Source organism: Zophobas morio, unplaced genomic scaffold (assembly GCF_036711695.1).
Source record: "Zophobas morio isolate AGI-343-1 ecotype UQ-CSIRO unplaced genomic scaffold, CSIRO_AGI_Zmor_V1 ptg000009l, whole genome shotgun sequence".
Lineage (NCBI taxonomy): Eukaryota > Metazoa > Arthropoda > Insecta > Coleoptera > Tenebrionidae > Zophobas > Zophobas morio.
The window spans coordinates 10,266,009-10,280,583 of NW_026972114.1; the positions used below are offsets into that span (position 1 = coordinate 10,266,009).

The following is a 14,575-nucleotide window of genomic DNA, read 5'->3' on the forward strand; positions in this document are numbered from 1 at the left end:
TATAACAACAAAATAATGATAAGGTAAGAATTATACTAATAACATTCGGAATATTTTGTTCAATGGAGGCTTATGAATAATTTTAGTCATTTCTTTTGGGGCGATAAACTCATTCAAATGAAACAAATGTCTAAGTGACATTCTTCCGATGTAATGTATTCCCGTTGATAATGTGCCGTAAATAAATTTGTTGCACTCATAACCTTCTTTGATGACCTTGGCGCATTCAACAGCATGCGAGACGTCGAACATCACACTCAGATGCGTTTTGCTATGACGTCGTTGTTTGTAAATAAAGCTGGGCGGTCGAAATTTATTCATCCTATCTACCCGTCTGAAGTGCGGTCAGTGCATCCTTGCCTTACTCGTTTCTCGCTTTCTAATTGTGTCGAAGCAATAAAAGAGTCTGGGCGACCATCGGTATTGTTTGCAGTTTCTCTGTTTGATTCTAAAGCCGGGTCCACACTTGCTATATAACACAGCTATATAGCAAAGTTATATAACATGTTACTAAAATTTAGGCGAATTGTAGCAAATTTTCTTGCTATATAACTTGCTAGATGTTATCCATCTGGAGTCGGTAAATCCCGAAAAGATCAAAGAAAGTTATATCGCACTGCTATTTCAAACGCGTCCAGACTTGTTATATTTTATGTCAACAACCGGTCACTGGCGTGCAGAGTTTCTTCCAGAGAGGTTCATAATAATAAAAGGGTTTTCATTGTATATTTTGAATAAATACATCAAGCTTTGGTAAGAATCTCCAGTTGCTAAAAAGCGTAAAGATACTGCCAGACGTTCATTAATGGGTATTGCATCTCTCAATGTCGTGTCAGTCTTGCAAATTTTGGGGCCAATTAATCTTAGCAAGTGGTCGAAATCCACTCTGGATAATCTACAGAAGTTTTTGAAGCTTCCCCTGTACGTCATTCCGTAATCAATAGAACCGACATCGTCTCGTTTCAAATCTTCCAATAAATGTGTCCCATTATACTGACTTGTTGACCGCAGTGTGGGTCTAACCCAAAACCGTCTTTTCTTCGGTTTTTTCTTACTCTTGGTAAACAAAATTACGCACGCCGCTGCTGCAAGGAGTTGGTTTTCTGCATCCATCTCTTCACTGAACGGGTGTGGACGCGACTATGTTTTAAACAAAGTTTCATAGCAGAGTTATATAGCAAGTGTGGACCCGGCTTCACGTGTACAATCTCATGTCTTAAATTAAGAATGCTTATATACATAAATGATTTTGAGTCGCCTCTGCTAATACACACGGCATACTTGAGTAAACTCTTTCGTTATTTTATTGAGTATAAATCAATATTCAAGACGACCCAATTCATTTTCCCGAAAATTTGAGAATACAGTACTTTTATTTTTAGTATTACACTACATGTATCCAAACTGATACACGTGTCCTTGCAAAAAATGTTGATGACGTCATCGTATTTTTTTTTAAATTGCCCCGCCACAAAAATGTAATGAGAAAAAAAACATAATAGGCATGCAGTCGTCATGTTTCCGACAGTGACGGAAGTACTCTTTAAACTCTTTCGACCAATTTTTTCAAATAGCACAAATTAATTTTGTAAGTAAATGTGATGAATACTGCTGTAAAATATTTATTTTTTCAACATAACACAACAATCCTTTCTTCTGTACCTTTAGAGCGGGTGTTTAGCAGCGAAAATCAAATTCTTATTCCAAGAAAAAATAATTTAGGCGGCAACATATGTGAAATATTAATTTTAATCTGTATCTAGATAATTTTAAAAGTATCTGTCTGACTGTATACACGTTTTCCAGTGGTTTCAAAGTTATCAGGGGAGAATCTGCGTTGTATAATAACAATGCAGTGCAATTTAAACAGTCAATCGTTTCAAAAAAGACCACAAAATAATCTTAGATTTTGAAACTCAATTGTTATAGTAACTGCAACATTCTGTTAATTTGGCACATACATCTAAAGAAAATACTGTGAAGTTTTAGGAAAAATGAGAACTAAGAGAACTAAGTAATAAAAAGTGTTTGATGTTAAAAATGACGGCTTTAAATTATTGTAAAAAGTTTTGATTATAGATTTTCAGAATAGGTATGTATTAATGTTCATTTAAAAAGTTCTGTAATCAGAGTTTTGACTAGAGATTTTCACAATATGTATTAATGTTCATTTAAAAGCTTATGTAATCCGTACTTTAAAATACCTACAGACGATGGATAAGGACAGTGAATAAAGTTTTACAACTAGATCTATAAATGACAGTATTTTCAAAGCGGAAAGTATATTGTCGTATATTATTCTGTGGACGATTGTTTTCTGTCAATATTGACGGCATATTTTACAGAAAAAATATATCTAGTTCTTCCTACATAATTTGTGCATATTTCGAGTACATTGTATATATTTGATCATACATATAAGCATGCTTAGTGATAAACTTATAAACAAGAATGGGTTCTACACTATATTTTGATATTCCTTATTCAAAATTTCATCATTTGGACAAAAAAGTATAATACTGGCTCGTCCTGCATATTTTATGAAATCTACTCCAATTATAGTTTTGTCCATAATTCTGAACCTTATTAGATTAACTATACGCAAAGTCTATTTTACACGTTTTCCGTTATTTCAGTCAAAGTTGAAAAACCTTTATGCGAAGCGCATTTTTGGAATCTCGACTTCGTCTCGGTTCGCCCGTTCTGCATTCATAATCGCAAAAGTGAGATTTCTGAACACTTGAACGCAAAAAAATATTATTATTGTGCCAGTTAACACAAAAGCATAAGGTCATGCGCAGTCACGTCATTATCAGTTCATCAGAGAAAAGAAAAAACGTGTTTCATATCTAAACAAATTCTAAATATACAACAAGTTTGATAATTTTATTTAATTTTGACCATGAAAGCTATTAATAACACACTACGATAAAAGATAGCAGCACACCAATAACGCGAGTTAAGCGCGACTCTTTAATTAAATCCCTTTTCCCAACTTCAATCAAATTCAATCCCAATCGCCGCACAATCTCACGATCATCTCCTCGTTCCCCACCCTCCTCATCGCAATCCCTCGCCTTTATCGCATTGGCCGGACTACAAAGGTAAGACAGTGGCTCGTAGTGGGGAGCGACCGGTCCACTGCAACTGTTAACTACTTGAAATCGGAAGGAAAACAAAATCGCTCTTCAGTCTTGTTTTGCGCGTCTCGCAGGCAGTAGTTACGGTAATCCTCAACCTTCAATGACATGCCGCCACTCTTCCTCCTCCTTCTCGTGGCCGTCGCCGAAGCCGCCAGAAACGTGACCGTTTCCAAGTGCTGCCCCTTCTCACACACCCTCACCAACGAAAATAAGTGTGTCCCTGTGACCGCTCCCGAGTGGAACCTGCGGGTGTACAGCCCCACCTCCCGCAAGTACCTTCCCTTGAACCAGGTCCCTCCGAACTGGCACCTCCAGGAGGCCGTCAAACCGCCGTGCTCGATTCCGGGGCTACTCACCACGTCCACGTTGGGGAGTTACGTGCCCTTCCAGAACGGCTCCCTCTTCGTGGTGCACAACAGCAAGCTCGTGCATCCTCCGGACTACTGCATCGATTATAACGCCGTGCTGTATTGTCTCCAGGAAGAGCAGGAGGCGGAGAACATCACGTTCGTCCAGGTGAAGAAGTGTTGTGGAGAGAACGCGATTTTTTCCGACACGAATAAGACCTGCATCCATATGAAAAATGGGGGTTATAAAGTGGATGTGGGGAGCGAAAAAAGGTTGGTTGAGGGATTCCCGAACTGCCACCAGCAGGAGCTGGTGTTTGTGGGGAAGCTGAAGGAGGCGGACATGCTGCGTAATGGCAGTTTGGTCCTGCAGGAGTCGAAGGTGGTGGTGCCGCCTGGGAATTATTGTTTGGAGCACGTGCTGGAGGATGCGGGTGAGTGCTTGTTGAAACCTGTTGATGATGTGGGGTTTTTGTAGATTTAGACGTTTTGACTTCATGCGTGAAACCAATCATAAGAATATTGTTTTTTTTTTTATACCACCATAGGTGGAGGGGACTGTAAGGCGTACACATTTTTTCTCCTATAAAAGGGACGATTTGTGCAATAATAATTTTCTGAGATGACATTGACAAAGAAATTGGATGGGATAATTAACACAATAAATTATACTTTTTTTTTGACACAAAGAAAGAGTTCTAAAAACATTTTACATATTTGTTGATAGAGATGCATAAATCAGTTTCAGTTAATCTTCTTTAATGTGTAAATCAATATTTGTCATTCATCAAATTTTTTAAAGAGTTTGTTATTCAATCTCTGAGATAAAATACTCCAACATTTGACGGTTCAAATCCACTGTTTTAACTCAACCCGATCACACAAAATTTAAAAAAATTGGCCGAAGTTTTTTCGAGAGAACTTCCCTCGCCCCTGAAATACAATAAAACAAATCCAGCTTTTTCGAAAAATTATAAAATTGATTTTGCAAATTTTATTTATTTTTTATGAGAACCCTTATAGGTTAAAATAAAGATATTAATGTAATGTTAAAGTAAATGTAAAGAAGCCTGCTGCGCGTATGTTTCAAATGAGTTTTCCCTTAACAAAATTTTGTGATGACATCAACAAGTTCCTGGAGGATAAACGTATATGTATTTTGATTGAAAATTTACAATGCTTACGATAAATTTAAAACATATATTGACTCATTCACTATTTTTTTGAGTCATCCTGTATAAGTAATTCTAAAAACTATTAGTGCGTTGATAAACCACAAGCATAATATTTTGCACATTTCAGAGAGGATTTATTTGGAAAAATTTTGAGATTACGTCCTAAAAACTTTGGGAGGGGTAAACCAATAAATTTTAATTAACTATTTACCATAACTGCGATAACCTTAAAGTGTTTGCAAGATTTTAGAGCATTCAGTTTTGCAGTTTCATTGTTAAATTGTAAAATGTTGTCATATAATTTTGGCTTTTTTTTTTTTTAAAGTCTGGATGTCTAGGGCGACACGGATTTATAAACCACAAGTGTAGGAGTATGTTATTTTATAAAATAAAAAAATACTATTTTAAATTTTGGAGATTTCTTGATTGACAAAATTTTGGTTAGGGTTTTACCATCTACGTGATATTCTTAATATAAATATAAAATTTGACAACATTTGGTCCAGAAGTTTCGAGATTATCTGTCTAATAAAAATCCGGGCAACGAAGACAGACGGAAACGGGGGACCTATTTCTTCGTATCCTAAGGGTTATGAAAGATAAAAGTATTCGGGATGGACTCGATTACAATACTTCGTTAGCTTATGCTGGGGAAGTAAAAATAAGGGTGATTATTAAAGCAAATGTAACATGCTACAATAATAATTAGAGGCAAATTATCGTTTTATTGTATTGCTAATATTTTTAAAATTTCAGAAAATCTGGTTCGAAGTTTATTTGTGTAAAAAAATGAAAATAGAAACCTGCATTTTCATATTCTATTAGATGTTACCCCACTACTGTTGTTTATAAAAGTAGAATGTTATGTTTTAGAAGTTCCTTGAATTTTGTCCTTAATTTGATTCATTTTGGCATCAGATTATATTTGCTATTTTTTTCAGCATGGAGAATACAAAAGTGCTGTTTTTTCGTTTATATCGCTGTTGTTGCAACAGATAATCCCGAAATTGTAGGTATCCTTTCAGGTTATTTTCTATTTACAACACCAAGTTACAAGTTCATATTTGTTTATCTTTCATAACAAAAGTAGCAAATAATAATTGAATTCATTTTATTTAAAATTGGAGCGATTAATATCCACAGTACTGAAAATTTTGAAATTGACTCATGATTGTGAAGTAAAATTATTATCTAAATAACAATTAAATATTTTTATAAGAGATTTTTTGATATTTGAAGTTACAAAAGTCATTGGTAAATCCAATACTTAGTCTTTGATTTGGTTTTAATATCCACTTTGCCACTGTACGCCCATCTTGTACTTGCTTCCAAAATAAGAGAGTAAAACTACCTGGAAAACTGACTGGACTTTTAGGGTTTTCCAACCCTAAGCGGTAGGTGGGCCAATTCCTATTGGCCTATTGATTGGCAGCTTGTACCAGGTACAGTGGATTAAGCTTATGGGCCTATTATGATACCCTAAACCTCAAATCAATTTTGCAGGTAGTTTTACTCTCTTATTTTGGAAGCAAGTATAACACATTGCTGAAATACAGTCCAACATAATTGGCCAGTTTTTGTTGTATGTATGTTAAATATAAAACGAATCTGGATCCGGTTCGAAGGACCATTTATAGATTATGGTGGTTCTAAACTATTTGTGCTTTTACAAATTGGTTATGTTGAAGTACTGAACTTGCAGAAGGAGTTTCGTAAAACGAACATAAAATTATAGTAAACCAAAAGGTTATATGGCCATCTTAAAATTATCCCATTCTGTCGAAGTTAAGTTGTTTACAATAGCAAAGGTTTTAGAGTCGTAAATAACGTGTCCACTGCAGTTCTACCGACTGTTGTCGTTTCGTTCAGAGGCGGCTTTCACTAAATATCTAAATCTAAACAAGAAATGTTTAGAAGACGATTTATTGCCAACCGATAAGCTTAGTACGAACCACACAAAGAGGGTATTTATTTGCGATCAACTACTTTTATGATGGTCATATAACCTTATAGCTCTTGGGCTACTTTACATTTATGCTCAATTTTTGTAATTTTTTAAAGTTCGGAAATCTAAATATAGGAACAAAAAACGGGTTACTTACTCATCAAATTATAGAAGGTATGGAAAACACTGTTGCATTAGTCAGCATAGAAATTTGACCCAACGATCGCTTGAATATCTCGAAACTAGAAAAAAGTAAAAAAAGATTTATTAAGTTATTTAAGGTCAATTCCTGTTTCGACGAAAACAAGCTATTTCACACACGATTTTAGATAATGATTTTGCACATTAACAGTTTAAAGGCCATTTCTGATAGATTTTTGCAGATGCTAGATAACTGTGAATGGCATTTTGTCCCCGCAGGTAAATCACATGACCGGGACATTTTATGCAAATTTAAGCACGGTTCCGTTGTTAAATTCCACTTACGAATAAGTATTTCATTCTGTGTTTTAGTACGTACTGTAGGAATAGTAAATTGGAAAATATAAAACTGCAGTTAACTTTGTCAATCGACATGTATTCGATAATTCCGAACACTTAGCAATTTAATAATTACATATAGAGTGTTCAATTAGCGATTAACTCGTAAGCGTATAATGGTTCATTTGTTTTTGATTAACGGTTGAATGACAGGAAACTTAAGTTAAAATTGCAATTGCAAATCTTGTGCGTGGAAATGAAAAATTCTGTAAAAGCCGGTTTGCGTCTCCAAGATGGTGGTATTCCGGGTTATTAGTAAGAGGTTTAACTGTAGCTTCATTGAATATTAATATATTAAACTTGTGTAATCAATGGCTGTTATAAATGAGAAACGACAGCTGACACCGCAGTATTTTCAGTCTATTAAAGAAACGACAATCTAAAGTTAAAAAGCACTGTAAAAGAAAGTCTCCAGACATGCGAATCTCATTTGAACCTGTTACTATTAATTTTTACTCCATTAAGTTGTTCGACAACTTACACACGAATGTTATTATTTATAAATAAACCACCTGAACAAGGCTTTAACCTTTACATTCTAAACGACATTGATTCTCATGGTTGCGTTCGCATTTTCTTCAAAAACCACAATCGTAACCTAACTTCCGCAAAGGTCGCTTCACCACCCAATTCCATTCTTCCACACATATAATTTACAATCGTCGCTTTCGTGCCTCTCCATCCTCTTTATTTCCTTTTCACCTGTTGCACACGCCGACAAAGAAACCTGACCCAAATTTCCCATTTTAATCCATTGTCTTGTACTTTTACCGTTACCTTAGTCATTACGGTCGCTTCATCAACGAAATTCGAACAAATTTGATAGCATGCCTCAATAAACATCTGTCGTGCTCTGATGGAGGCGAAAATGTCGCTTTGAAACGAAATGGCGCGAAAATCAAGGTCATACGGTTGGCCGCACTGAAAGGGTGTTTACTGTATGTACGTCTTGTTTTCAGGTGGATCCCCTAAGATCATGATCTGTCAGGAGCACGTGACAGGTGTGATTGTCGAAAAAGCACAAGCGCAAGATGTTAGGTTCATCATTTATCCGATTGGGTTGGCTCTGGGAGCCGTCTTCTTGGCGGCTACTCTTGCGGCTGGTGCTATATTACCAGCCAGCCACCACGTGCTGCACTGGAGGTGCCAAACCAACCACGTCGCGTGTCTTCTTGGAGGTGATGTTCTTCTGTGCATCACACATCTGTCGGGAAGGATGGACCCCACAGTTTGTGTGCTAATTGGTAAGTTAAAATTTAAAATTCTCACCTTCAAAGCGTCTAGATTAATTTAAATCTCCACATCGAAATTTCAACCACTTTGCCCATTGAAGATGTTAAAAATAAATGATGGTTTTACAACGTGACGTCAACACCATCCATTGCCTTTTTTCCTTCTGGCATTCCTCGCCAAAACCGGCGCCTCCAGGCGATAACATTAAGCATTCAGATCCAAGTAGTTAATTCCGTTGATGAATAAGCGTGCAAAAGACCGTTATTGTGTTGAAACTGAACAGTACATGGTGAATCACGAGATAATGACGTCGGGAAAAAAAACAAACTTTCGATTTTCGACCTGGCCCAGAACAGATCTTTGTTCTGGTTTTGCAAAAAAGCCACTTTAGGATTTTTGTTTGAGCCATCTGGCAATCGTGAATCATCCATTCAAGTCCTGGCGTTGTTTTTCTTCTTTTGCGTGGCTGGGACGCCATTATGGAACGACGCGGTGAAAAAATGCTCGCTTCACTGGCGTGGTCATCTTCAGTAGACTGTGAAGCACGTAATTAAATAATGCTTAGATGTTGAAGGTGGGAAGAAAGGAATAAAACGAGAAAGGGTGAATGTTGAGTTGTGTCTACGTTCCTGCAGTTTATGAATTTTATTGAATTATTATTAGTTATATGGTTGATAGATTTAAGCGTTAAAACAAAGCAATGAAACTGTATTAAAAAAAGCTGTCATGGATTTTAAATAAATTTTTATTTTAATGTGAGAGCTATAGGTGATTTTAAGCTAAACTTTGCACTGTCAGAGAGTTCCAAAAAATAGATTTTTTTTACGATGTCTGTAAGTCTGTTTATAATTTCAGAATAAATTAGACTTTTTTTTCGTACAATTTTGAATGGTTAAATTGACAAAAACATGATCAAATAAAATATGTAAATGTTTGGAACTAGTCATAAACAAATCGAGGAGTAAAAGTATAAAAATACGGTTGAGAAAAACATAAACAGGTTAAAATATTTTCACACGGGATGCATTTTGGGAACAAATGTGAAAAGCGGATTTATAACGCTATTATTATAATATTTATCAACCACTTGGATTGTATTTTGTCTTTTTCTCATGATTGTTCGTTAGACCGAATCAATCCAGCGATTTGTGAAAATTCACTGTTTATATTTTTAGGTTTTATTATTCTTATAAGCATGTCTACTTTTTTGTAGTTTTACTTGTACCTATCAGTCCAAATTTTTAACGACTGTGCTCATTTTTTGATCACTTTTTAATACGTATACTAAAAAATTGTCGAAGTTTATTTCGCCTTGAAGTAAAAAAAAAACCGCTTTTTTATTTTGCGATTTTTGTTTTGTAGAAAGTAAAAACCAGGGGGCGTGTTCCGCACAAGTCTGGACAATATAAAATATATTTAAAGCAGATAACCAGGGGGAAACATGTAGCCATTCCCAATTTCTCAGTACATGCTTAACTTCGAAGGTTTATGATTATACTTTTAAAGAATCCGACTATTAGCACGTTCAGGTTACAAGCACCAACGGTTAAAAGAAAATGAAATTCGACTGATTTTGTCTCCTCAACGCAGAAGAGAGTACTGATTAATTAATTAACCACACTTTTTTTTTACCCAAAACACATAAATTTTAAGAAAAAAATTTGGCCAAAATCGTAGGTGACGGACGATTTACCCTAAAATGTTTGCAAAATCTGCATTCGGTTTTTGCAATGTCAAAGTTAAATTGTAAAATATTGTTATAAAATTTTGATTTTTTAAAAATCTGTATATATACAGTTTTTTGGTTTTAGGATTTCTCAGTTTTTCGATTTTTATTTTGCAATTTTTTAAATGTACAATGTTTTGATTTGCAAGTTTTTGAGTTTTCAATTTTAAGTTTTCCAAAATTTTGATTTATCGACATTTGATTTTTATTTTTCGATTTTACAGTTAGCTCGATTTGACAATTTTTAGATCGTTTATTCAGTTTATGGATTTTGCAGTTTCTCGATTTTAAATATTTCGATTTCCAAATTTTTTCTAGTTTTCAATCTTCTAATTTTTCAATTTTACAAGTTATGGCATTTTTATTTTTTGATTTTGTAATTGTTCGGTCTCCCCGATTTTTGATTTGCAATTTTTCGCTATTTTAATTTTGCACTTCTCAATTTTTCAATATTTTAATTTTTCCTTATTTCGATTAATCGAGATTTCAATTTTTAGTTTAGCTTATAAATTTTTCAAATTCTCACTTGTTCATTTCTGCAGATTCTAATTTTGAATTTAATTCAAAAAGAACGAATTTATTAAACCTGAAATTTTCACGATTTTAGAGTTTTTGGATTTTTCAGTTTTTATATTTAAATTTTACTTAACTAATTAACTATTAACTGCTTTCATCGCGTTTATCTATATTGTGTTAGCTGAGCATTTTTTTAATAGCACCCATTTTTGAGTTTTTAAAAATCCTTTAATTTTCCGTTTTTGCGGTTTCTCGATTTAACGATTTTGTTAGATTTTACAATTTTTCGAATTTGTTTTTAGTTTTTCAAAGCTTCCTTTTATCAACTCTTGAATTTTTCAATTTTTCGATTTTATAGTTACTCAGATATTTAATTTTTTTAATTTAAAGTTGTCTAGTTTCCAGTTTTTCAAATTTTTAGATTTTCGGTTTTGCAAATTTTCGTTTCTTCGATGTTTCAATTTTGTAAGTTTCCGGTTTTTCAATTTTCCGTTCCTTCGATTTTTCAATTTCAAAATCAAAAAATTTTCATGTCTTCAATTTTTCGATTTGCAGTTTTTCTAGTTTTCAATTTTTGGTCTTTTCAAATTTTAGCTTTTAAATAATCAAGTTCTCGTTTTTGCGTTTTTAAATTTTGGACAAAAAGAACGAGTTTATTCAAACTGAAATTCTGAAAAAATTGTAAAGCAGGATTGTTTTTTATGTTGCTCTTGTATTTTCGATGTGTTTCTTCAAAATATGAAAACATCCAAAATTAAAACTTAAAAAATAGGAAATTAACTAAAAAACGAAAAAATAAAATACCAAAAAATTAAATTGGAAACTCAAAAAATTGCAAATCAAAATATCGGAGAATGGAAAAATTAAAAATCGAAGAACGGAAAATTGGAAAACAGAAAAAACAAAAAAGTAAAAATCCGAGAGTTGAAATCAAAAATCTAATCTAATCGAAAAATGGATTAATTGAAAAATTCGAAGAGTTGCATTACGGACAGCCTACATGTTAAACGACATCAATTTTGCGTACACTACAGAGGCAAGATTCGAGTCCGTCTCTGTGTGGTGTGTTGAAGGATAGTGTTTAATTATGGGAACAGCGAATTTTGGTTAATGACATACCCTCTAAAAAAATAAAGGGTGGGTGGGTGGGGCTAGTACTTGCTAAGATAAGATTGATTGTGGCAAATGCCATACCTTCTTAAGAAAATAGAGGGCGGATGGGCCGTGCTAGAATTTATTAAGATAAAACTGAATACTTAAAAATAGTCACCGGTATAAATGAGGGGTGGATGTGCGGGTCTATTGCTTGCTTATAAAAGACTGTTGGAAAAAATGAAACTTATCTCCGCCCACCCACCCGTGTTTTCATCAGCCTACGTTCTATTAGTTCCCATTTCCACTCTATAAAAGAACATATAATTAACCCCGCCCACCCACCCCGCCTCTATTTCAGTGATTCACTTTATCTAGTCTGATTGAAAGGTGGATCTTATACTGAAATAAGTTCGTTAGAATGAGAACAAACAGGGTGGATGGGGTTAGTACTTGTCAAGATTCGATCGATTTTGATAAATGACATACCCTCTAAAAAATAAAGGGTGGGTGGGTGGCGGTAGTACTTGCTAATATAAGACTAATTTTGGGAAATACCACACTCTCTAAGAAAATAGAGGGCTAATGGGCGATGCTAGAATTTGCTACGATAAAACTGAACACTAAGAATAGGCACTGAAGAAGGGGTGGGTGGGAGGGGCTATTGCTTGCTTATAAAAGACTGTAGAAAAAGCTAAAACTTGTACTTTTAACGTAATATTGCAATAATGTTTCACATTTATTTTTAAACTATTAGAAAAAAAATTGTCCAGAAATATATCGGTCCAAAATAATTAAATAATAAAAATTATATTACAGCGCAAATTCATTGCTGAGGCATGGCTTCACCTGCCTCATAGAACAAGCCGCCCTTGATTATCTGTCTAATAAAAATCCGGACAGACAGCAGATAAACGGAAACAGGAGACCTATCTTTTCGTACTCGAAAGGTCATGAAACGTCTAGAAATCGTAAAAGCAAATAATCGTCCAACGGACTCGAGTGTAATACTTCCTTAGCTTACACTCAGGAAGTAAAAATTGAACAAAAAATATATATAGAGAACATCCTCCGCCTCTGAAACAACACCGTTGGACTCTCATAATTCCAAGAAAATGGGATGAGCTGCTTTGGACTTAATAAAATATATTGTAGAGAAGCTCATTTCAAATGAGATTTACGTCGCAAAATATCGAGAAGATGTCTTCAAATGTTTGGAAGGGGCGTTTTACCATTTGACCATTTTCTTAGCTTATGTTGGGATGAAAAAATAAATTCGGGCAGTAAAAATTAGCACAGGAAATTATATTTAGCCTCAGAATTAAAGTTACAAAAAAAAGAATTATTATTGCTACGTCTGTACATATCTGCAACGATTTTTTTGGAATTTTAATCTGATAGAAAAAATTTGTAATCGAATCGTCCGTGGACAGAATTAAATTTAATAACAATAGTCCTTCACTTCAAAAGTTGTTTTATTAATTTCTGAATTAGTGGTAAGTTTTAACTAACTTTAAAAATTTGCTGGACGAGAAGGTTAAAGAGGTTTTAATAATTAAATATTGTTTTAAATAACCACATGGTCGTAAAAGTGGGCTCTTGAATAGCACACAACTGTGCGGTTTGCGTTTGTCTGTAAACCTGAAATCTGTGTTAAATGCAACTTGATTAGTCATGCTGATGTTGCGAATCTTGTTGACGGAACGTATAGATATTTTATGTCAAAATTTATGGTGTTTTACACTCATTTACCTTGTGTTTAATAAATCTATCTGTATTTTTTTTTAAGATTGTTTGTTCTTTATGCCTCAAATTCACTCACTAAGGTATCGTTATGAGTGTTACATTGTATATCAACATTAATAAATTGTTCTCCAATAAAAAACTGAGTACGTTGAAGTAGTAACGTTGATTTGTTGTAAGTATTAATATAGTATTTTATTGTTGTATTACTATTGTGTGATGATGTATCAAAAGAAGTTTATCATCAAGCGCTGACTACATGAAAAGAAACATCAAATAAAATGACTGAAGTTATAAGTAGCACAATTTTCCTTTTATAACGAATAGGTACTTAAAATACATATTTATGAAATGTTTGCTACCGTGATCCCATATAGAGGAGAATTAAATATCGTTAAACCACTTTAACTGGAATTGCAAAAAAAAGGTATTAACATAATTGATGACAATTTATTAGACTCTACTCCGTTTATATGGTAAAAATCCACCAACACCACAATTAATAGTGAAAATACACAAGGAAACGCAACTGAATCAACAAACTTTATGTTTTGTCACGTTTAGTATTATTTTTAATGTACTTTCCTTGTCAATTCAAGCTGGTGAACTTTTCAAATGTGACCAGTGTTAAAGAAAATTGACAATAATAATAATCAAGACAACGGTATGCCAAATTTTTCACATATATGCCCTGTGGCGCTTTTTAACCGATCAGTGTCCCGCTTTATCTCTAAATGCAACCTCCAATTGACTGAAAATACCACACTAAATGAGTTTGCTCAAGTCCCATTAAACCCATAATTATGCCCGATAAGCCCCCTTAATTAATGCAAATTCCGGTTTTTACGCTCGTAGAAATAATTTCGCCGAGTTTATCGTCGGCTTAGTGCCATTAACCTTCCTGGAACGCCCTTCAGTTATTTGTCCGATCTTTGGAGCTATTATCGTTGGCCATATTTACATATTTCTGATAAAAGGCATTTTCGAGAGGTTCCTATTGAATTTCGGCGCCTACCATAAACTCCAACAACACGGTTTGTTTCCTATTCATCTTTTCACAGCCATAAAAGCGCCGTTTTTAGGCCCTGTGCCGAATACCTTACGGGCGACAATTT

At 34.2% G+C, this 14,575-nt stretch overlaps 1 protein-coding gene across 1 annotated transcript in view; it reads left to right on the plus strand.

Moving 5' to 3' along the window:
- Window positions 1-3,111: 3,111 nt before the first annotated feature.
- LOC135125852 (probable G-protein coupled receptor Mth-like 1) overlaps window positions 3,112-14,575 on the plus strand; it is a 60,751-nt gene continuing 49,287 nt past the window's right edge. The window contains exons 1-2 of the mRNA XM_064051577.1: window positions 3,112-3,924; window positions 8,110-8,394. Of these exons, the coding sequence (XP_063907647.1) occupies window positions 3,249-3,924; window positions 8,110-8,394 (961 nt within the window). The 5' untranslated portion in view covers window positions 3,112-3,248. The remainder of the gene's footprint in view (window positions 3,925-8,109; window positions 8,395-14,575) is intronic.